Source organism: Pangasianodon hypophthalmus, chromosome 28 (assembly GCF_027358585.1).
Source record: "Pangasianodon hypophthalmus isolate fPanHyp1 chromosome 28, fPanHyp1.pri, whole genome shotgun sequence".
NCBI lineage: Eukaryota > Metazoa > Chordata > Actinopteri > Siluriformes > Pangasiidae > Pangasianodon > Pangasianodon hypophthalmus.
Genome location: NC_069737.1, coordinates 15969249 through 15994248, shown reverse-complemented (window position 1 = coordinate 15994248; position 25000 = coordinate 15969249). Strand labels below are relative to the sequence as shown.

The 25000-nt window shown below is 42.9% G+C and overlaps 2 protein-coding genes across 10 annotated transcripts in view; both read right to left on the bottom strand.

The window, feature by feature from the left end:
* Positions 1-17103, bottom strand: part of pcm1 (pericentriolar material 1) — a 28942-nt gene extending 11839 nt beyond the window's left edge. For 2 of the 9 annotated variants that reach the window (XM_053230809.1, XM_053230817.1), the window contains exons 1-25: positions 16931-17103; positions 13570-13689; positions 12442-12687; positions 11009-11332; positions 10082-10252; positions 8209-8343; positions 7717-7885; positions 7484-7593; positions 6672-6927; positions 6367-6493; positions 5983-6180; positions 5692-5855; positions 4685-4938; positions 4474-4592; positions 4022-4151; positions 3715-3873; positions 3375-3511; positions 2844-3038; positions 2543-2756; positions 2191-2336; positions 1872-2041; positions 1448-1616; positions 1107-1357; positions 786-971; positions 503-562 (exon numbers count right to left, since the gene is read on the bottom strand). In XM_053230809.1, the coding sequence (XP_053086784.1) occupies positions 503-562; positions 786-971; positions 1107-1357; positions 1448-1616; positions 1872-2041; positions 2191-2336; positions 2543-2756; positions 2844-3038; positions 3375-3511; positions 3715-3873; positions 4022-4151; positions 4474-4592; positions 4685-4938; positions 5692-5855; positions 5983-6180; positions 6367-6493; positions 6672-6927; positions 7484-7593; positions 7717-7885; positions 8209-8343; positions 10082-10252; positions 11009-11332; positions 12442-12687; positions 13570-13671 (4192 nt within the window). In that variant the 5' untranslated portion in view covers positions 13672-13689; positions 16931-17103. Of the gene's footprint in view, positions 1-502; positions 563-785; positions 972-1106; positions 1358-1447; positions 1617-1871; positions 2042-2190; positions 2337-2542; positions 2757-2843; positions 3039-3374; positions 3512-3714; positions 3874-4021; positions 4152-4473; positions 4593-4684; positions 4939-5691; positions 5856-5982; positions 6181-6366; positions 6494-6671; positions 6928-7483; positions 7594-7716; positions 7886-8208; positions 8344-10081; positions 10253-11008; positions 11333-12441; positions 12688-13569; positions 13690-15601; positions 16884-16930 lie in introns of those variants that run through there. The other 7 variants (XM_053230812.1, XM_053230811.1, XM_053230813.1 and 4 more) reach the window with 7 other exon arrangements.
* Positions 17104-20404: 3301 nt separating this feature from the next.
* The window catches only part of mtus1b (microtubule associated tumor suppressor 1b), a 32593-nt gene continuing 27997 nt past the window's right edge, over positions 20405-25000 (bottom strand). Inside the window, exons 11-15 of the mRNA XM_034301358.2 lie at positions 23724-23797; positions 23532-23627; positions 22782-22898; positions 22593-22690; positions 20405-21281 (exon numbers count right to left, since the gene is read on the bottom strand). Of these exons, the coding sequence (XP_034157249.2) occupies positions 21116-21281; positions 22593-22690; positions 22782-22898; positions 23532-23627; positions 23724-23797 (551 nt within the window). The 3' untranslated portion in view covers positions 20405-21115. The remainder of the gene's footprint in view (positions 21282-22592; positions 22691-22781; positions 22899-23531; positions 23628-23723; positions 23798-25000) is intronic.

The window sequence follows — 25000 nt, the reverse complement described above, 5'->3', positions numbered from 1 at the left end:
GCACACACACACACACACACGTACACACGTACAAAACAATAACCGTCAACCATTTAATGTTGCCCAGAGAGAAAGAAGTATGACAAAGGAATTAAACCAAGGTAGTTAGATTAGATTAATCAGAAATGAAGGCATGAAGGAGGCGTGGCTTCTGAGTCTGTCCGTCTCTGTGAAGGAGGCGTGGCCTCTGTACCTGTCCGTCTCTGTGAAGGAGGCGTGGCCTCTGTACCTGTCAGTCTCAGTGAAGGAGGCGTGGCCTCTGTACCTGTCAGTCTCAGTGAAGGGGGCGTGGCCTCTGTACCTGTCAGTCTCAGTGAAGGGGGCGTGGCCTCTGTACCTTACACTCAAAACTTTCAAACTGTTTGCACAACACTGAATCACACCTCGGTATTACACAGTATTAAGATGTGAACTGTGGTGTGTGGAAATGATGTTTAGTGCACGTCATGTGCCACACTGTGTTAAACGAGCTGACAGCAGGAAGCGAGGTTTAGTGTTTTACCTGGAGCTTCGGTGCATGCGATTTGGTTAGAGAGGAAGGGGGTTCTCCATGCATACGCTGCTGTGAGACAAATTAAAAACCAAACATGAAGCACACACACAGACACACACACACACACACAGACACACACACACACACAAAATGGAACAAGGTGAAAAAAAAAAACTGACTCTGGATGAATAACACAATGACACAGGACAGTGTAGTTATGTCAACTCTGATGCTCTGGCAGTGGTGTGTACTCTAACAGCTGAACAGAAACCCGTGGAGTGTGTAGACGGACCTGAGGAGACGTCATTGTGCTTTTTGGTCTTGCTGTCCAGTTTCTCCTGAGTAAGCTTGTCCAGGAGGCTCTGGTTCGGATCCCGGGCTCTCGGCTGAGCCGAGCGCTCTCGTTCTCTCTCTCTCCCCTTTTCGCGCTCGTGATCAAGTTCTGTGGCACTCGAAACACTGTCGCTGTCCAAACCTGCTAAAATATATACACATGTGTAAGAAAGAAATAACGTATACGAACATTCTGTTGCGAGTGCAAAACATTTTTAACGTTTATTATTTTGATGATACTGAGAAACAGTGTTTTAGAGAGTTTTATTTGCCCCCTCACCAGGGTTGTTGTGGTTCTTGCCCCTCCTGCGCCGGGTCTTTGGGGTTTTGTCTCTGGAGGCGAGGCTGGCCTGAGCCGAGGCTTTGCGCCCGGGTCTGTAGGTCTTGGTGACAGTGGAGGGATCGACACGGTCAGGCATGCTGCTCAAGGAATCATGGGAGTCCAGCGGGCCTTGGTCGCTGCCTCGCTGGTCACATGACCTGTTCAGGGACGAGTTCAGCCAGCTGGAGTTTTTAGGATCATCCTGAGAGCTGAGAGAGAAGAGTGACACAGAGAAGGAAGCGTGTGGTTAGAGGAAATCTCCGAGAGTAAGTAAGACATGTGAAAAGCACTCCAAGTACCGTGTGTGAGCGTTGTTGAGCGGGGTCCGCTGCAGCGGAGGCGGGAAGCTCATGTACTCGGTTTTAAGGGACATGTTGGGGTCGGGCTGCAGATCAGCGCCGGCCTGAGCTCCTGATGCCTGCTGAATCTCTGAACCCACGGACGGGAACATGGGAGAGAGATTAAAACCTAAAAAAAAGAAAAAAAGAAAAAATAAAGACAGATATTGTGACCAACTGATCCCTTTCTACCCTTAATGTCAGTGTAACTAATCTGACCATCGTTCACGCCTCCATGCTGCTGTAACCAATCAGAACACATAATCACATGTTTGTGTTGTCATGATTGAGGATTATCTTCATTAATGCTTGTCTCGACAAAAATAGACAAATTTATAGTAAAGGAAACAGTGTGTGTGTGTGTGTGCGTGCGTGTGTCACTGACCAGCGGCGATAGGGGAAAAGTTGTTCATGCCAAGCGTGCTGATGGGAGGGAAAGGCAGGAATGGCGAAGGCGAGACGGAATCCCGCGCTACGTTCTGATGCTGCTGTTGCCCTGACGACGCCTGCTGTTGCTGCTGCTGTCGAAGGAGGTCATTCAGAGTCTGCTTCAACCTGCGAACACGAGATCATCAGCCATCAGTCACACTGAAGGAGGCGTGGCCCTTGTGCCTTTCCGTGCCACTGAAGGAGGCGTGGCCTGTGCATGTGCGCATGTGTGCGTGTGTGTGTGTGCGTGTGTGTGTGTGTGTGTGTGTGTGTACCTGTTGACGTTGTTCTGTTGCCAGGCGAGCTGTGTGTAACACTGGTTGAGCTGGTGCATGATGAGTGGCACCTGCGGTGAGCCCAGGTTATTCGGCAACACGTTATACGGTGCCGTCAACATTGACTGCAGCATGCACGAAAGAGTCTGCACACACACACACACACACACACACACACATACACACACACACACACACACACACACACACACACACAGAGGGAAAGAGAAAATCTTAAAGAGAGATTGACACCAAACCACAAGATCTTTCCAGCTGAATGCAAATCATGTGTGTGTGTGTGTGTGTGTGTGTGTGTGTGTGTGTGTGTGTGTGTGTGTGTATGTGTGTGTACCTGCTGGTCCTGCAGCAGCATCTGACACATGGCAGTGCTGAAGTCCAGCTGTCTCTGCAGCTGTGTGGTCTGCTCCTGCCAGTGTGTGTGAGTGTGTGTGGCGCTCTCGGAGGCCGACAGGTCGGCGGCCCAGCGCAGGTTTTCCTGCCTCTTCGTCCCTCTGGGATTGGGACGAGGCCGAGATCTGGTGCAGCGTGGAGATGAACCCTTTACGCTACCCGTGAAGACAGAGACTGATTAGGTAACAAACACACACACATAAGACAACACTCTCTAAAGTGCGTGTATACGTATTACACACCTGTCCCTGTTCTTGCCGCTGCTGCAGGATTTCCTGTTAGAGTACGAGTGTGGCTCATCAGTGGAGCTCGACTCTGCTCCCTCTTCCTCTTCCTCATCCTCGTCTTCTTGCGCGCCAAGCTCAGATGGGTAATCTTCATCATCCTCCTCCTCACCCAGTGGACACTGAGTGGAGCCGCCCCACGTTGCCATGGTCCTGACAATCAACAATAATAAATAAATAAAACTATTACCTCAGGACTGAAACCAAATATTAAAGTCAGATCATCCTGGGACAAAATCTAAATCTGATAACGGAAATATGGAGAAAAAAAAAAAGCATCACATTTTAATAAAAATATAATCGCAGTATTACATTCTGCACTTTTCTCTTTGGGCTATAAACCAAGAAAAAGTTATTTATGACCATTTTTAATTCACAAGCCTTGGCTGAAATGATGGCGCCATTATGTGTAGTAAGTGTTTACCTGTCTTCTTTTTTTCCCTAGTTGGAGGGGTGTGTGTGTGTGTGTGTGTGTGTGTGTGTGTGTACCTGTCATCCCGGGTGAAGCTGTGTGTAGGGTGTGTGTCACTCCTCCTCTGCTGCTCGGCCATCAGACTTTCCAGATGTTTCCGTCTCTGCCTCAGTTCCTCACGCAGGACCTGGTGTCTGCGCATCTCTGACCACAACTGAGACACATTCAGGAAAAAGAAACCCACATCAGTCACTTTAGATTTGTGTGTGTGTGTGTGAGTGTGTGAGTGTGTGAGAGAGAAACAAGTCCAGTAAGTGACATCAAATCAAAATGGCCGCTCACAGCATCACAGCATCAACAGTAAACAAAGTCTTTAAACAGACAGATTTGCTTGTTAAGACAGAGACAGAAAGACACCTCGTTGTCGGTGATGGTGACGGGCGCGGGCTCGGTGGTGTGTTTGAGCACGGCGGTGTTACTCTTCGCCGATGTGGACGGTGCGACAGCAGGAGTGGAAGCTGCAGCAGGGAGCTTCTTCATCATCATCACACCGCTCGCCGCACTCGACACCGACGACTGCACGGAAAGCAGAGTCAGATTTATGAACCACTGGAGATGATGGAAAAGAGCGCATCATGGAGTGAACATGCTGGGAGAGAAGGAGGGAGAGAAGGAGGGAGAGAAGGAGGGAGTGAAGGAGGGAGTGAAGGAGGGAGTGAAGTACCTGTAGATCGGGACACGCCCACTGCAGGTCCTGGATTTTGCCCTGGATCTCCATCAGTCTCTGTCTCTCCTCATGAAGCTGCTTCAGCTCCTGCTGCTGCTGCCTCAACTTCTCCTCATACAGCTTCTCCCTGATACACACACACACACACACACACACACACACACACACACACACGCGCTACTGTGATTAGGTGGCAGCTTTATTTGTACATTTATAAATACATAATGTAACAAAAAAACAACAAAACACACACATTCTGTTGAATTAAAATGTCTTGTTGATAAACTGGATGAATAATTATGAATTCAATATTTTCAGTTGTTATTGTGTAGGTAGAAGATGCGGAGTATTGATGAAGAACAGTATTTTTCTCTAATGAGACCACTGTAAGGACCACACACACACACACACACACACACACACACACACACACACACACACACACACACCTGGCCTTGTCAGAGAGCGTAAGTTCTCTCTTGGCCTTAGGTGCAGTCGCTCTGGTGTTGTTGGGTTGCTGTTGCAATCCTTCGTCCTCATTGGCTGCCGTGGTGTCCGTGTCATCACTCTGCACAACACACACACACACACACACACTTTAAACAATATCCTTTAATCATTCATTTTAACTCCAGTCTCTACCCAAAGCCCATCCCGGACCTGCACCATGGCGACGAGCTCGCGCAGCTGCTGCAGTTTCTGCTTGGCCGTTTGGAGACGATGGACTTTCTGAGCGAACTCTGCGTCGTCTGCGATGCTGCTCCGGCGACTCGACCCCGAACCAGAGCTCTCTCTCCTCCCTCGCCTCGCTCCATCTTCCTCCTCAGCACCATCGTCATCATCGTCCTCGTCGTCTTCATCGCCGTTCCCGTGCTTTGCGCCGTTGTAGGAGCCGTCTCGGTTATACTGGCACTCTGTGAACACAGGTGAGATGGTTTGGTTGGACATAAAGTGTATATAAAATAACAATAACAACAACAACATTTAGTATTATTAATTAGTAACAGTTTTTCATTAAAATAAAGATTAATAATAATAACAACAACAACAACACATTTAGTATTATTAAATAATAGATTCTCATTCAAATAAGCCTTAATAATAATAATAATAACAATAACAACAACAACAACAACAGCCTCGTTAACACAAATTTTTTTATATTATTATTATTACTGTTATTATTACTACTATAACTACCACTACTACTAATAATATAATAATAATAACAACAACAACAATAAACACAATTTACAGGGTTAATCAGAGCAAATCAGTATTAACTATTAATTTAACTATTAAATTAAATTAACTAAAAAATTTAAAGAAAACAAAAGAGGTAAGTAGATGGATATAGACAGATAGATAGATAGATAGATAGACAGATAGAGACAGATAGACAGAAAGATAGACAGATAGTTAGAGACAGAGAAAGAGAAATACTGACAGATAGACAGAAAGATAGATAGATAGATAGATAGATAGACAGATAGAGACAGAGAAAGAGATATTGACAGACAGAAAGATAGACAGATAGATAGATAGATAGATAGAGACAGAAAAAGAGAAATACTGACAGACAGACAGATAGACAGACAGATAGACAGACAGATGAATAGATAAACGGATGGACGGATAGATGGACGGATGGTGAATGTGAAGCAGACCTATGACTGAGGGGACGTTGAGGCTGCGCAGGTTAGCGGCCGAGCGGTTGTTGACGTCACACTGAGAGTTCAGGCGGCCGACTCTGTTGTTGGAGCTGCTGCAGGCGTTCGTCAGCGTGTTCATGTCCATCCAGTTAGACGTAGACTGAGGCTGAGCAGGGTTTCTAACACACACACACACACACACACACACACACACACACACACACACACACCGCTTTCTTCGGTAAGACCTTAAGTGCATAACCCGGAGTAATTTATTGCTCAGCAGAGCGGTGATACGAAGCGTACCTGATGTTCGTGACGGGTTCTCGGTTCTCCTGTTCCGAATCGAACATGGTTTCGAAGAGCGACCCGTCTTCCGTCTCGTCCTCCTCGTCTTCGTTCACGTTCTCGTTCACCGTGTCCACCATCATGTCAGACGTCTGCTCGTAGTACTGCACCAGCTCTCTTAGCTCGTTCAGACGCTTGTGCACCTCCTTCAGCTTCCTGCAGCGGACGAGAGACATTGAGAAAGACACAGACAAACAGAGAGAGAGAAAGAGAGAAAGAGAGAGAGAAAGAGAGAGAGAGAAAGAGAGAGAGAGAGAGAAAGAGAGAGAGAGAAAGAGAGAGAGAGCGTTAGACAAATTACCAACACTGTCACTATAAATGTATATAAATGATGCTGAGTACCTCAGTTTTTCAGCCGGATTTCCTCCATCGTCATAAGATGAAGAATCCTGCCTCGGTACACACACGCCGTTCCCGTCTCGCCCCGACGTCGAGGGACGCTCAGAAGCTCGCTGAGATGCACCACGGCCTGGAAAGACACACAGACACACACAAACAAATTATAAAAAGGACAGGACAAACAAAATTTCTATGAATTTGTTTGCCACAATAAATTTCTGTGATTATTCTACATTTAGATTCACTATATAGTTAGGAAAGTTCTAGTGATTATTACGTTTGTATCTTATAGAGATATAATTACGTACACGAGCTGTTGTTTAGCGTCTGGTCTCGGAGGGAATGAAGCTCCTGCAGGATTTTGTCCATCGTCTGCTTCTTGTCCTGGAGCTCCTGTAGTTTGGTGAGCTTGGCACTAGCAGGGGAGGGAGAAGCAGCAGCAGCAGCAGCGCCGCCGCCAAGGGTTTGCTGCCCCCGAGGACTGTGGGTAGAGCGAGATCGGGACACCTCCCTAGACAGAGACAGACTCTCAGCCTGACGCCGGTTATCAGGCACCGCCGGAGACTGAGAAGGAACAACAGTAAACACCAGGGTTACCATCGTTACACAGCCAGAGCTTAAGGAACTTCTTTAATTGCGAATCACGAGCGATTAGGGCGGAGCTTAGCGGACTGAATGTTAACCATTGGTCAAACCTGGCACAACAAAACACCAGGCTCTTTAACCTCCATTTTGTACGTTTTATATCAGAACCATGAACTCAGTCTAAAGGCAGAACAAAATGTTTCTAGTATTTATTTATTTATTTTTACACATACAGAGACATTCACAGTGACAAGTGACAGTTTTCTTCTGCAGGTAGGAAGTGAAGTTGTGAGCACTATAGGGTCGATCTGACGATTATTCAAGCCGATCATGTGGATTTGTCGTCGCACCAAATTTGCACAGGATTAAGAATTAATTCAAACGTCACTGAAATCGCAGCTCCGTGTCACACGCACGTAGAAAATAAATGCTGTGTGTGAATGCTCGCTCGTGTGAACGTACATTTTAGACTTGAGATCAACAGAGTGTACTTCAGTGACTCTGTGTGTGTGTGTGTGTGTGTGTGTGTGTGTACCTGAGAGTCGTGCAGTTGGTTGTGGAAGCGTCGTATGAGGTCGTTGAGTTCATCATTGAGTTCTGAAGTGATGCTGACACCTGACACACTTCCTGTAGTCTCTGTTACAACTGAAACACACACACACACACACACACACACACAGTGAGACACAACATTGTACATGACAGACAACAGTGCCAGTGTGTGTGTGTGTGTGTGTGTGTGTGTGTGTGTGTGTGTGTGTGTCTAACCGGTGTCGTCCATGGCGTGTTCGGCTCGGTTCTGCATGGTGAGCAGGGCGGCCTGGCGGTTCTGCAGCTCTCGCAGCTCCTCCTGCTGCTGCAGCATCTTCTGCAGGAGGTCGTGCTGCTTGCGCAGGTTCTCCAACTCCTCCTTCTGCTGACCCCCGACCCGGTAACACTGACGAAGGGGAAAAAAAAAAATGGAAGCAAAGATTAGAACGCATAAATGAAGAGCAACAAAAAATGAGCTACGGGGCAGAGAAAGAGCAGAGCAACAAAAAATAAATAAATAAAAATAAAAATAAAAAAAAAAGATGGACACATAAAAAATAAATAACGGAACAGGCGCAGGAACATCAGAGATCCACAGATTAAGAGCAGCTGATACGCGATACAACATCGATACGCTTTAAAAAAAAAAAATAAAATCGTGACACTGAACACACGTCTGCGCAGACTGAGGAGGCGAGAGAGGGGACAGGGTGCATTGTGGGTACTCACGGTGGGGTCTGCGGCTTCTGACCGAGGCTCTAGGTTCAGAGACGCGCTCTCGGCCATGGAGCCCGAACACACCGCCGAGTCCACCGTGGCACCTTCGTCCTCCTCCTCATCCTCCTCCTCCTCGTTCTCTCTCGCCTGGAACACAGAGCGAGTTCGTTACGGTGTTTGATATCGACGACTCCTTCATCACTCAGAGCCTGTCCTTCCGTGTAGCGCATTTTTACGTGATTTATACGCTTTATAGAAACTAGCTAGCTACCGAGATAACCTCACGTCCACGAGGAGACGATTCCGAGAATTGTCCTGCATTTCCAGGAAGTTTGTATATCGAGATATCGATATCGTATCGTATCGTATCGTCGTATCGCCCAGCCCTAGATGACACGCTCTCTCTCTATCAGGGCAGCGTGAGGGTGAAAATCACGCCGAGAGAGAGAGAGAGAGAGAGAGAGAGAGAGAGAGAGAGAGAGAGAGTGTCCTACATACAGCCCTCCATATTCATCAAGCACACAGAAAAGAAACCCTTACACACACACACACACACACACACACACCAGCTTCATCTAAAACACTTAAAGCGCATGAGTCAAACTAACTGACTCGTCCCCCCGAAAAAAAAAATAAATAAAAAACACCACATCAGATCAAAGCAGTGAAGCTCAGAACGAACTGAAGTACAGAAGAAAAGGAAGAAACAATGGAACAATTGAAACGGTTTTAACGTCTAAAAGCTTACGCTATTTTAACCGTGGGCGTTCTTTAACTGCTATTGTTCTTATTACAGATAATAAAAGCTCACTGAATTCAGTGCGAATCAAAGCGAGGAGCAGAATGAATAACCGCACTGTTTAAACACACAATGAGGAAAAACTGAAAGAGAGAGAGAGAGAGAAAAGGAGTGAGAGAGAGAGAGAGAGAGAGAGAGAAAAGGAGGCAGAGACAGTAAGAGACAGAGATAAACAGAATGAGAGAGACTGAGGAAGAGAGAAAGAGAGAGGGACACACACAGAGAAAGTGAAGCAGACAAACCAGGGAACGACAGAGACAGAAAGAAAGAAAGAGACAAAGATAAACAGAATGAAAGAGAGAGAGACACACACACAGAGAAAGAAAGACAGACAGAGAGAGAGAGAGAGGGGGAGAGAGAGAGAAAGAGAAACAGAGAGGGAAGAAGACAGAGCGAGAAAATGAGACAGAGATAAACAGAATGAGAGAATGAGAAAGAGAGAGAGATACGGAGAGAGAACGAGGGGACAGAGATAAACAGAATGAGAGAGAGAGACACACACAGAGAAAGACAGAGAGAGAAAGACAGAGAGACAGAGAGAGAGAGAGAGAGAGAGAGAGAAGCGGTCGAGGTGAGGATTTTATTACACACATCGTCATATCGTATCGTTTCTCTCAGCGCTTCCCAAACTTTTATTTTCCTTACAGATAAAACGTGACTCTCGCTCTGTGGGTAAAGACACTAACACGGAATTTATCAGCACTTCTGCAAAAACTAATTCACTCTGGAACCGTTATTTCTGAGCTCAGCTTGTGATTTCGTAAAAATATATAAACAATATTAGACTAAAATTAGCTCAGCTTAATAATGAGCTTAATAAAATACAGAGAAAATATACAGCTGCTTTATCATTTTGGTGCCAACACACACACACACACACACACACACACACACACACACACGCACAAGTAATAATAATCACAGTGTTAAAAGGTTGTTTCATAAAACACACACACAGCAAAACAATCATGCCACAGAAAAGCCAAAGAAAGAGAGGGAAATTGTGTGTGTGCGAATGTGTGTCTGTGTGTGTGTGTGTGTGTGTGTGTGTGTGTGTGTATGCGTGTGTGTGTGTATGGTACTAACCAGCATCTTCTGCAGAAAGCGCAAGTACGACTTCTCCTGCTCCTTCAGGTGTGTGATGAGGTGAGAGAGGCGCTCGACGTTAGCTGGAACGTCGTTCTTCTCCAGCAGGTCGTCCCTCATAGAGCTGGCTCTGCTGATGTACTCACGGATCTGTACCAGCTTACTGACCACCTGCCACACACACACACACACACACACACACACACACACACAGAGTTTACTGACACGAAACAGAGAGAGAGGGAGAGAGAGAGAGAATAGGAAATAAAGAGAGAGAGAGAAAGAGAGAGAGAGACAGACATAGAAATGGAGGAGGATCTACATCAGCTTACAGAGAAACATGGATGTACACACTCCCTTTACCGAGAGAGAGAGAGAGAGTCAGTGAGTGTGTGTGTGTGTGTGTGTGTGTGTGTGTGTGTGTGTGTGTGTGTGAGAGAGAGAGAGAGAGAGAGAGAGAGAGAGAGAGAGAGAGAGAGAGAGAGAGGACTACAAGGAGACGCAGCAGTGGCGTATTTTTAAACTGTGGCCTAAATTCACCGCGGAGCTTCAGCTCTCATCTGTGCTCCAGTTTCTGACAAGATCAAACCTCCTTCTCACTCACACACACACTCACACACACACTCACACACACACTCACACACACACTCACACACACACTCACACACACACTCACACACACACTCACACACACACTCACACACACACTCACACACACACTCTGTCAGCTGCTAATTCCATTACACCCAAAGCATACTCCATATACTGAATAACTTATGTTAATTACATGAAGCTGAGTGAAGTTTATTTTATTATTTATTAACACACATCTCTGATAATGAAAAAAAAACCCCACACGTCACGTAAACACACGTCACGTAAACACACGTCACGTAAACACACGTCACGTCACCTGCCGACACTCACCTGGCTGCTGTCGATAGCCGGTTCTCCTCTCCCGTCCACCAGAGGGCCTGCTGAGGTTCTCTCGGCTCCGTACGGCTCTTTATCAGGTGCGACAGGTGCGACAGGTGTGACAGGTGCGACAGGTGCGACGGACACCGGGCTCTGCTTCTTAGCCTCTTTACCCCCGGTAGTGGTAGCAGGTGGGGTAGAAGCAGAAGAATCTCTGCTCTTGTTAGTGTTGACGTGCAGCGGGAGGAAGTTGAAGGGTTTCCGCGGCTCGGAGGAAAGCTGCCGCTGGTTGTTGGCTGCGGTGACGCGGCCCTGCGAGTCGCTCCCGATGCTCCTCTGTGGACGAGAACGAAGCGACGTTTAAAACCCAAAAACAAGCCAGAACATCTCCACACCCGCAGCACAACATGTTTCTACACCACACCATTCAAACAAAACCGTCAGACTCCGTCTTACAGGACTTCACTTCATGCTGTAACTGATATCAGTGTAAGCGTTTCGTGTCTAATATCTCTGTAACTGTTATATTTCTTAAATATAAACCGCTTTTTCACTCTGACTTTATTTCCCAGAAAGCAGGCTTGAAAAACTTAATCTTGAGTTGAAGTAGCCATGAATTTGTTCCCAAAAAAAGTCACTTCTAGTTGAGTTTTCACATAATAACTAGTTTAAGCGGAAAATCTGTTACGTTTAGGAAGAAGCCGCGTGTCTGTGCATAGCTTTGCCATAATCTGATATTTAAACAAGCGATAATAAATTTAAAACAAAGCTCTCTAATCTGCTGGATATGAACTAATCGATGTATTTACTGAAGATTTCCTTGACCAATCAGATTTCGTTATCTTAGTCACCTGACCCTGTTGATGAAACAGATTCAGTACCTGTACCTGCTCTGTTTTATTTTTTTATTTTTAAAGCTTACGGTTTGCATTTAAAACATTTCTTTCAGGGTGTTTGCTTCATTTGTTCAATAAAAATGATTTTTTTTATATTCTGTTCCATCTCTACTGTATTTAAAAATGTATAAAGGTGGTATAATACACTAATACTAAAAAAAAAAAAAAAAAAAAAAAAATCAACGGAAAAACGTTCAAAAAGTAGAAGAATAAATTTTTTAAAAATGAGTAAATAAAAGTCGTAACAGCAAAACAAACGCAGATGGCAAGTTTCACCAAAAATTATAAATATAATCGCAATAAAAATCCTCACATTTATCCAAGAATATATCTGAGTCTGAAGCGGAAGAATATTTTAAAAATACTTTCTAATGTGTTTTAATGAATTTCTTTTCCGAAGCAATTCGTTTTGACGGTAAGTTTAAGTGCACAGGTTGCCATGGTAACTGATCTTGATTCTGTCGCTCTCGTATCTCGAACGTAGAAGTCTAAAAGTGAAACGAAAAGCGACTCTTTTGCACGTGGCTGCACGTGGCTTCGCTTCTTTACCTCGTCCAGGTCGGTGAAGTTGATGCGCTGCCGCAGTCGCTCGAGCTCGGCCTGATCGGGAACGGACATCTGTGTAGTGTACTTAACGTGAGGGAACGAGTGCGGCGTTCTCGCTCGCCTACGCCCCGCCCCCGGCGTCGACTCCGGGGAGATGTCGTTGGTCAGACGGCTCTCGGACACGGCGGAGAGCTTCTTCCTGTTCTTCTCTGACGAACGGTTCGCCTTTTTCTGCTGAACGCCCCAGTCCTGAAACAAACAAACAAACAAACAAAACATCAATTCAAAAATTAACAAACAATCTCACAAATGTTTATTAATATTTATTATCACGCGATAAAAATGACACTGACGCTTCAACCACCTGAGATAAAGACTGAGCCGTTTAGAAAATTAACATCATCATAAAAATGATTTTATATAACACAGTGTTTCATTAGTGTTTATTATTTACAGATAAATTATTTATACACCGCACTGCTCTGATCATGTAATATTGCAGCTTTAAACGTGAAACAAAACTGACTTTATCATTTTCTCAAATTTATACATCTTCCTGAAAACATATGCTAATGATAATTTTAACATTTACTCAAACTTTTTTTTTTATTTTTAAGCTCTTTTATCTTTATATGTATTGTTTACGATTGTGGATTGTTTTATTTATTGTGTAACTTTTTAAATATTTTCTATAAAATACTATGAGATTGTAGACTCTGATCAGAAATAAGGATGATTATTATTATTATTATTATTATTATTATTATTGTACTGTTATCATATACGCTGCTGAAATTATAGATCACACGTACGTGTGTGTGTGAGAGAGAGAGAGAGAGAGAGAGAGTGTGAGAGAGAGAGAGAAAGAGAGAGAGAGAGAGAGAGTGAGTGTGAGAGAGAGAGAGAGAGACAGAGAGAGACAGAGAGAAAGAAAGAGAGAGAGAGAGAGAGAGACAGAGAGAAAGAGAGAGAGAGAGAGAGAGTGAGAGAGAGAGAGAGAGAGAGAGAGAGAGAGAGAGACAGAGAGAAAGAAAGAGAGAGAGAGAGAGAGACAGAGAGAAAGAAAGAGAGAGAGAGAGAGAGAGAGAGAGAGAGAGAGAGAGAGAGAGAGAGAGAGAGAGAGAGACAGACCATATTATTGAGCCGGTCGTCCAGGCTGCCGTTGCTGATGGTCCAGTTGTGCAGCTCCTGTTCGTCTGCACCGTCATCAAACAGAGCTCCGCCTGTCGCCATTTTATCCCTCAGCGCTTACTGCGACACACACACACACACACACACACACACACACACATACACACATACACACATACACACATACACACATACACACACACACACACACACAGGGTTAAACACACCTCTCACAGTTTCCTGTCTCCTAACACAAACTGTACATTGCGTCTCTGCGACAGTGAAAGTGATCAAATAACACGGAGAAACTTAACACCTGAAGCTCGAGGTGTTTAACTGCCGGTTGTGCAACAACATAAAACCCCCCCAACGCGCACACACACCCACACACACACCCACCCACACACACACACACCCACCCACCCACACACACACACACCCACCCACACACACACACACCCACACACACACACACACACACCCCTCATTAGGGCTTTTCGTGTTATCGTCGTTCTAAACCCCGGGAAGAGGAACGTGTCACACTTGTAGCACGTAGAAGCAGGTTAGCACGGGTTTTTGCGGCGATAAACTCGTACTGCGGCGCCAAACGTGTACAGCGTGAAACAGCTGGTTGCTTAGCGACAGATATCCAATCAGAAACTGAACTCGCGCGCCTCGTATCACGTGCTTTGTACAGTCACGCTACACAAGTCTCTTCATGCTTAAAAGGAATTCAGAAATAAATATTCATATAATTTGCGCCTTCGTGTTTTCGCTCTTTTGTCTTTTTATCTTCGTTTTCTTGCCTTTGTGCGTCTCAGGAGGCTTCAAACAGCCAAGGAGGAGTTACATTTTCTCCTCACTGAAAGAGCGAACGTGCGAGACGAGCCGTTATTTAAACCGGTCATGTTTGTATGCAAATAAGAACGTTAACCCAGCGTTTAGGAGCGTACGGTGCGAAACGTCAGATTATGAATAATTAGATTAGGATTAATCGTTAATCCCGGGGGAAGTATGAGCAAAGTGAAACAAGATAATCCAGGATTACGTTTACGTAAATGACCCGGGGTAAATATTTCTTATATGTAAATATTTAAATATATGCTTGTTCAGCATTAGTAGGTCACATGACTACAACAATCTGGAGTCTGTAAACGTCCGTAAAAACCCCCGCAGGAGTCGCTTCTGACACATTCGTTTTTTGGTTTTCGGCAGGAAACGATAGAAAAGAAAAAGAAAAAAAAAATAGAGAGAAAAGAGAAACCATCTTTACCAACATGCCTACAGATATTACTTCGAGTTATTTTTATGGGTTACTTCATATTAGTTAAAATAAAGTGTAAAATTCCTAACACGGCAAATTCAGACTGAAATCTGAGGTAATAATTACATTACACGCCTCCACGTGGAAAACTAATCCCGTCCGAACAGGGCTGTAGTGTGTTATTAAGTGCGTAACGTACGGCGTATGTATGTATACGTTAGTTGTCGCAGTTAGTTGTCGCGTTTTTGTGCTTTTTTTTTTTTTGTGGAAAACTACTCGATTTGGCGAAATTGAAATTGTGCCTTTCGAATTGTCTTTCGCAGCGATGTTTGTTAGTAAACGAGACTTTTTAGCTGGACTCGTGTTCGACGCAAATGAATCGAAGACGGCTTTGACCGAATACGCGTCGTGATGACGTCACACAACGCGTCTTGGCCAAACCTGCGAAAATACTGAGGAGTTTGATCGATTTTGCGTTAATTCCTTCGATCGCGAAATCCTGGAGGAACTGCTAACGTTAGTATAACCTATAAACTGCACTTTTATACTTTTCTATCATATATTTTAATATTCTTGTAAATGAATCCCCTTCTGCAGTGCACTTGTTATACAAAGTGTGGCTACACTAACTTTTTTTTTTTATATATTAGAATTTTAATGTGATTAAAAGCATTTCTAAGCACACAAGGAACATCTTGATTCTAAATTAACACATACATTATATTTTTAAGTCATAATTATAACAGCAAGACAGTAAATTTGATTTACCTTACATTTAGGTTTACAGTCCACGCTGCTGGAAATGTGATTAATTTGATTAAAGTTGAGAAAATTAAAACTAAGTTGGAGATAAAAGTGAGATAATCCGTGATGAAGCTGATGGAGACTCTGAGGTAAAGTGAGAGGCGGCGGGGGAAAGTGCAGCATCACTGCCGCCTCACAGGCTCATTTTCCCGGGTTAGACTCTCACCACTCCCCCCTCTCTCTCTCTCTCCCTCCATTTCTCCCTCTCTCTCTTTTTTTTTAATCTTTTGTTTTGTTTTGGTTGTGTAACTATTTGACTTGTAAAACCAGAGCCGTAATTTAAACCGCTGTTTCCTCGGACGTAACTAAAAACAAACTTAGAAACAATCCCGCCCCATTTTATTTTCTCTTCTCTTCCCTCTTTTCTTTTCTCTCAGAACGTTTAGCCTCTGATGCTAACCTTTTCACCGCAGGTTTATATAGCGTGCGTGCGCGCGCATCCAGGAAGCAACAGATGGCGCGAGGCCCCGTCGCTATGGCAACCTCAGGCACCCCGCGAAAATATAGCTGTCGCACGTGCGACGAGACCTTCACCACTCACAGGTTTAATTAATGGGAAAGTAAATGCACTGTTTTAATATGTGTGTGTTTTTACTTTAAACACACACACACTTCAAATGTAATGATGGAGGGATGACAGATTGATAACAGAAAAATATTTCTTATTTTGTTGTTCCTTTAGTTTCAGAAAATTTTTAACTTATGATGCTAAATATCCACAAATATTCACAAAACTCACACACTGAGGCTGATTAAAAAGTTCGTTTTTGACCTCCTGCTTCTTTAAAAGTGTCTTTTCAGTGTGAAAAAATATGATTAAAACGTTTCCGGGCACTAAAATGAACTATTTACCTAACATTTATAACAATAACACAAGGCCACACTGAACATTCCTTCAGTTAGGTGACAACAGCAACAAAGTTCTAGCTAGCAAGTTAGCATTCCTAGCTAACTAGCGACTCTAAATGTCAATTATCCAGGAATTTAAGTTTATTATACATATATAAAACTTGTGCACGCTTTGATATAATCATAAATAACAACCTGTTCAGAAAAAAACGTCCATAACACTGAATAACCTGAATAGCAAAGTCAGTCATGAGTCAAATCCCAATTCCTACATGCTCCCTATGCACGCGCACTACAACACGCTGTGAACTAGTAGGATTCCGCGCCCTACCTAGTGCACTTCATCGCCATTTAAGATACAGCCGTCGGTTCTAATCGAAAGCAGCACTATGACGCTTAACCTAAGCTCAGCTAACAAGGCAATTTGTAAAAATACTACATTACCTTCGAGTTCCCGTGTATACTCCGTTTGTAGTGTAGTGCATTCGCTACCGAGTAAGACTTCCACAAGTTTACTGCAGTGAATAGTATTACAGAAATCGTCTGAAGAAGCAGCTTCGTTTACTGAGCGGCTGCTTCTCAATGCGCCGCCATCTTTCTTTCTCCACACGGATCCGCGGAGTGATCCCGGATGCGCAATATCGCCCAAAATACAACACACTAGCATAAAAATATGATTTGTTATTTTTAATAATATTACATTAATGTGTTTTGTCTGGTAATGTGTTCGTATTCTGCAGTAAATAAGTTAAAATCGATCAAAATCAGTGGCGCTAGTTGTTTACGCGGATGCGGAAAAGACCAAGGTCAGTGTGTGACGCGCCCTCATAGGAAACATGTAAAGTTGTGGAAGATGCAGATGCTGAGGTTGATCATGGTGATGAAAATCTAAATATGGTCACACTGTCGTTCATGCAATCCTTAAATTAACACCTCTACTACAAAATTAACACATTAACACTTTAACAATGTATATCAGCATGCATCACATGACCTTAATAGTTTCCTCAGTCTGGCTTTTAGACCCAGAGTCTGTGCAGAGTTTGGAGCTGTCTCTGCTCTAACACATCCATTGAACTTATCTAAAGTTTTATTAATTAAATCCAATAAGCATTAAATGTACAGGGAGGTAATGTGCAGTTTGGGGAAACACTGTGCTATATCCACACACAGCATACGGTTATAGGAAAATAATCAACGGCTCATTCCGTGTCACTTCGGATAGCGTTGTTGCTGTGTGTCTCAGATTTTGTTCATTCTTTTTTTTTATTTTGTTGGTTGTAACCTAAAACCTAAAACCTAAAAGTATTTTGGATGAATTCGAACATCATCACAAGGACCTCGCAACTTTGAACATAACACGAACAAACTTTAAATGATGTTGACTACTAGTGAGACAACATCGCCGTCTGGGAACATAAAAATAGTGCTAATTCTTAAACTTATCTTTTCTTGTTGACGTTTCTGTAGCCTATAGCGATTTTACACGGTGGGGGGGCTAGCCACACGCCCAAACTTCCTCCTTTCGCATTCGGGCTCGGGACCAGCATAGGCTTCTCAGAATCCTCCAGATCCACTGGCCAGACAAGATCAGCAACATCGACCTGTGGAAGAAGAAACAGCAATTACCAGCAGAAAGCAAAATCAGAAGAAAAAGATGGAGATGGATCGGGCACATGCTAAGAAAACCACCAGATACCACCAGACAGGCCCTAACATGGAACCCGTAAGGGAAGAGAAAAAGAGGCCATCTGAGAAACACCTGGCGCTTGGACCTCCAGACAGTCATCAAGAAGATGGGCCTTACCTGGTGCCAGCTAGAAGCGAGAGCACAGGATAGAGGACTCTGGAAGTCTCTTGGCGATGACCAATACCCAAGGAGGGGTGATGGGACCAACTAACTTAAACTTATCTTGTAATTTTGTCTTGAATCTTGAATTCGATTAGCTGTTTAGACCTCAGATTTTAACACAAATTCAATTAAATATCATAGTTTAAGCACAAACTGTAACTTTTAGCATCTGTGTCTATTAAAGTAGGGTCTATAATATCACAATATCCCTAATATCATTCACGTTTGGAATTTTTTCCCATTTTGAGAACGCCATACGAAAAAAATGACCTTCTGTGGTGACTTCTGAACATTTGCACAAACAGAAAACAAGCTTGTCTTTACGTCTGCCAATTTTCATGGTACTGGGAATTATATTTCCAGAGATAATAAATCTTAAACATGGCTTCCTGTGTAACACATTTTTTTTTTTTTAAATTAGAAAATCTTATATTTTTCAGGGGAGTGAAAAACTGTGATGATGTTAGAATTCAGCCAAAAAATACTTTACAGATTTCGGTTTTAGGTCACAAGCAGCAAATATAAATAATAATAAATACAAATTCTGTTGATGATTTTCCTACTAAAAAAATATTTTAAAAGAAATATAAAAGACATAAACAGACAGAAAGCTTTTTTCCTCAAGAGTCAGAGCTCAGTTTGATGAGACAGAATGAAACTAAAAGTACAGAAACAAATAGAGATAGATTACATTTCTCATACTGTTATTCTATCAGCATGACTTTGCAAGCAAGTCTCAGTATATTAAATCACAACAATAATGTGAAAATATGAAAATACTTCCATAAAAATACTTTATACAAGAAAGTAATAGTGTTTATTCTGGCTCACGGCCGTAAAAAGGGAACTCACTCTCTGCTTTCTTTGTATTTTGGAGTGAAAGTCGATTTAGATTTAGGATTTTTTTAGGATTATGATGTTTAGTAGTTTAGATTATTGATAGAAATCTAAGAAGCTTGCAGGAGGTGGAGTTTTTGTTAGTTTGTGTGTTGTAGTTACAGCATCTGACTAGCAGATGTCAGTGTTTCTCAAAAGATAGTTTTAATTGGCTTTAACAAAAACGAGTGATAATCATTTGATTTGATACAATCAGAGGTGACATGAATAAAACAGAGCAGATGTGATAAACTGATAAACCCCTGCAAATGATAAACAAGGTTTACAAAAGCTTAAATGTTAACATATTGCGGCACAGCAACAACAATAAGCCAATAAAATGATAAATGATTATTAAATCGTTGTTTAACGACTAATGCATTTTCAGGTTTTTTTCATCTCCCCCTTTTTAAATCTAAGAATATGTGTCACGTCCACACTACCGTTATGTGTGACCATAAAGGTATTTTCAAAATTATTGGCACCCCTGCAATCAATATTCAACGTGAAGCCTCTCCTGGAGAGAATAACAGCTCCGAGGATCTTGCTGTTGAGGATCTTGGAACATTTAAAGCCATTAATTAAGATAATATTTTTAAAATTTTCTTTCTATTGTCCTTTATATTACTTCTTCACCTCTACTGGTCACTCACTAGGTTGGTGATTATTACATTAGTTGTGTTTTATTGTATATAATAATACCAAACACCTAAACACAGTGTATTGTTATTTATTTATTTATTTGTTTGTTTGTTTGTTTGTTTATTTATTTATTAGGATTTATAAGTGATGTTTTTATGAATGAAAGCTTAAACCAAACTTGACCACGTGTATTCTAGGAAAATTGCTGCCTCACAGGTCCGGGGGTCGATCCTGAGCTGGAGTTACCTGTGTGGAGTGTCACAAGCTCTCCCTGTGTAAGTCTGGGTTTCTTCCTTGTTCTCTGGTTTCCTCCCACATCTGAGAACATGGTAAGATAAACTGCCTCTACATGTAAATGTGTGTCCCATCCAGGATGTATTCTCGCCTCACACCCTGCGTTCCCGGGATAGACGCCAGATCCACCACAACACTGACCAGGAGAAAGAGCTTCCTCAGTGGTAATACACAGTTTTAACCACTAGATGTCAGGATTGCTCAGAAAAATCACCCAAAAAGGAACCATCACGAATAACCCAGACATTTCAAACTCAGTGTTCAGATAATGTTTAATGCATTAATTGAAATAAAATGCAAAATGGTAAAAGTCATTGGGTTTGAGATGAAGGAGACATTCACTCGTAAAACGTTCCAGTTCAAGCCATTACGATGAAACCGTCTTAGGGAAAGGACAATACATTCAAGAGCTTTAGGAGAAGGCCGGATAGATATCTGGATTTCTGTGCATGCGATATTGTTTAGAACATGGACCAGTACCTGGGACCATAAAGTGGAAATAGCATTCAGGTTTATATAATTAATATTTGTATGTTTTTTTTTACCTACCAGTTTATTTCTGAATTAATCTCAGACGGAGTATAGTGAAATATCTTCAGTGTTATGTGTTGGTTACATTTCAAGCATATTTAAGCTTCATCCTTTCAACTCATGAATACAACGTCTTCCTACATTTTGGAAATAAAAGTGAAATGCAAACTCCACGGTGGAACAAGGAGGAGAAAGAGTCTATATACAAACCCTGAGGTGTGTTTCCTCCTTTAAAAAAAAGAATGAAACAAAATAAAAAGGAAACGTAGTGGCAGAGCAAGGCATGTTCCTCGGTCTGGAAGTGCGTCTGTGCAACATGGGCTCTGTCCCAAACGCACGTTCTCACTAGAACGTTGGCCATTTCAGGAAACAGAGAGGTGAGGTCTTTAAAAACCAGGAGAGATAAAAAGTCTATAGAGGTTCAGGGTTGAAGGTCATCTAGGCGAAATAGGTGAGCTGGGAAAGGAAGCAGAGTTTCGGGGTGAAAGGCCGTTGTGCAGTTTCCACAGCAGCTCCTCGTTCTCCATCGAGAGCCTTTTGTTGGCTTTCGACTCTTTCTGCAGCGTCTGTTGGAGCATCGCCTGCTCTGTGGATAACTGCCTAAAGAGGGAGCCAGAGAGAAGGAAAAGTGTGAAGGTTTTGCACTATCTGAAACAGAAATGTCCGAATGTGCAGGCAGCAACTGGCCAGTAATCACATGTAAAGAAAGTGGGAGTGAATCAATAGATAGATGATTAATTGTTGGATGATTGATAGATGGATAGATCATATATGAATTGGTAGATCGATAATGGATGGTTGTGTAGATATAAGGATAAATGATACATACATTGGTGAATAGATAGACAGATGGTTAGCAGGTTAAAAGGACAAGTGATAAGATGAATAGGATGGAAAAAATGGATCAATCTAAGGGAGGGTGGGTAAGGGGATTGGTGGAATAAGTGCAAGGACGGATGGGTTATTGTTGGGACCTATGGGTGGATGGATTGGTGAGCGATTGGTGGGACCTATAGGTGGAAGTTGGATGGATGGGGGATTAGTGGGGTCTGTAGGTGGAAGTTGGATGGATGGGGGATTAGTGGGGTATGTAGGTGGAAGTTGGATGGATGGGGGATTAGTGGGGTCTGTAGGTGGAAGTTGGATGGATGGGGGATTAGTGGAATTTATAGGTGGAAGTTGGATGGATGGGGGATTAGTGGTTTCTATGGGTGGGTGGATGGAGGACTGGTGGGATCTATAGGTAGATGGATGGGGGATTGGTGGGGTCTGTGGGTGGGTGGATGGTGGACTGGGGGGATCTATAGGTGGAAGTTGGATGGATGGGGATTACTAGAGTTTGTGGGTAGATAGATGTGGGATTGGTGGGATCTATGGGTAGGTGGATGGTGGACTGGTGGGATCTATAGGTGGATGGATGGGGGATTGGTGGGGTCTATGGGTGGGTGGATGGTGGACTGGTGGGATCTATAGGTAGATGGATGGGGGATTGGTGGCATCAGTGGGTGAATGGGTGGGGGATGGGTGGAGTCTACAGGCTGGTATCTACAGAATGGTAAGTTTGCTGGGATCTGTAGGTGGATTGATGGGAGAATGGTAGGATTCTATGGGTGGATGAATGAGAAATTGGCAGGATCTGTAGGAAACATCCAGGACGCCAAGAAACATTCTTATTTCCATCAAAGCTGCGGCCACTTTGTTTCCTCAGATGTGCAATTTCACCCAATACTACTTTATTCCCCGTTTATCTAATGGACAGCCTGCAATTAGCTAAAAACCTTCTACTGACCTTCTGTAGCGCGATTCTCATCGCACTGCTAGTCATTTGCACGCATTTCTGGTTAGCTATGTTAACCTCGTAGATTAGCGTAATACACGTGGATATATCACAGCGTATGACAGAGTGTGTACCTGGACAGCTCTGCGTGTTTGTCCATGCGGGCTTTATAGTCCTCGTTCTCCTGCTGAAGCTTCGTTACAAACTCCTCCAGTTTCACGTTGGACTCGATCTATAAACATATACTCATATGTTGAGAGTGATATTTATACTTTGAGAAAATATGAAAGTGTGTGTGTGTGTGTGTGTGTGTGTGGGCTCACCAGCTTGTCCATCTGCATGAGTTTCTTGTCGTGCTGATGGAGCTGATTGGTTTTTATATCCAACACGACCTTCAGACTCTCTAGTTCCTGCTCCAGATACACGACCCGAGAGTCTCTCTGCAGGAAGAGAGAGAAATTAAACAGAGATACGACTCTGTGCGACTTTTTATTGTAGATTAACTACAAAAATAAATAAATCCATTTTAATTTTAGATTTAATGACATTTCAGGTGTTCAACATACTAAATACAGCAAAGTTAAATTTTTTTATTATGGTATCAATTAAAATAATCATTTAATTTAAATGATATTTTAATTGATACCATGATAAAAATATAAAAAAAAATTATATAGGCATTGAAAAAAAATAATAACAAATTAAATAAAAAAGAATTTGACCACGTAGTATACAGCACTTTGTTCATTATTTAATATAAATTGTAATATTTGTAACTGTAACATTCATTAAATAAAATTGTTACAAGAAATTTTTTTAAATATATTTTTTCATTTTTTGCCTTAATATATATATATAGAATAATTTTTTAATTTTTTATTATGTATAATGTTTTTATTATTTGTATTTCAATTCACATCATATTTTTATTTATTTAATTTATTTAATATTATTTCAGATTTATTTAATGTTGCATAAATGAGTTTTATATTTTAAGTTTGTATTGCATTATGTTTTTGTCCTGTTATTTTTATTTTTATTTTTTTATACAGTATACGATGTTTGTGTTGTACCTGGCTTTTATCGGCGAGCGCTTTCCTTCTTTCCTCTGACTCTCTCAGTCGCTCGCTCAGAGCCTCGTTCTCCTCCATCAGACTCGCAATCCTCTCCTGAACAACACAAACACACAAACGGAGGATTAGGAGACGAACAATCACATGAATGATGAAATGATGTGTGTGTGTGTGTGTGCGTGCGGTCCTCACATTGAGCGCAGCCTCAGAGCGTTTGAGTGTGTTGTCCAGCTCCTGTCTGTCTCTTTCATGGCCCTTTTGCAGTTCTGCATCAACATAAAACACTCTGATTAACACAACTGCAGTGACACACACACACAAACACACACAAAACAGAGAGAGAGAAAGAGAGAGAGATACACACCACATAGAACAGAGAGCGAGACGGTGATACACACACAACTGCAGAGAGAGAAAGAGAGACATACACACAACAGAGAGAGACACACACACAATGACACACACACATATACACAACTGTAGAGAGAGAGAGAGACACTGACACACACAACAGAGAGAGAGACACACATTCAGTGACACACACAACTGCAGAGAGAGAGAGAGAGAGAGAGAGAGAGAGACAGTGACACACACACATACACAACTGCAGAGAGAGAGAGAGAGAGAGAGAGAGAGAGAGAGAGAGAGAGAGAGAGACAGTGACACACACACATACACAACTGCAGAGAGAGAGAGAGACAGTGACACACACACATACACACACAACTGCAGAGAGAGAGAGAGAGACAGTGACACACACACACACACAACTGCAGAGAGAGAGAGAGACAGTGACACACACACATACACACACAACTGCAGAGAGAGAGAGAGAGACAGTGACACACACACACACACAACTGCAGAGAGAGAGAGAGACAGTGACACACACACACACACAACTGCAGAGAGAGAGAGAGACAGTGACACACACATACACACACAACTGCAGAGAGAGAGAGAGAGACAGTGACACACACACACACACAACTGCAGAGAGAGAGAGAGACAGTGACACACACATACACACACAACTGCAGAGAGAGAGAGAGAGACAGTGACACACACACACACACAACTGCAGAGAGAGAGAGAGACAGTGACACACACACACACACAACTGCAGAGAGAGAGAGAGAGACAGTGACACACACATACACACACAACTGCAGAGAGAGAGAGAGACAGTGACACACACACACACACACACACAACTGCAGAGAGAGAGAGAGACAGTGACACACACATACACACACAACTGCAGAGAGAGAGAGAGACAGTGACACACACACACACTACTGCAGAGAGAGAGAGAGAGACGCACACACACACACACACACACACACACAACTGCAGAGAGAGAGAGAGACGCACACACACACACAGACAACTGCAGAGAAAGAGAGAGAGACATACACACACAGTGACACACACACACACACTCACTCACAGATCATTTATCTGTAAAA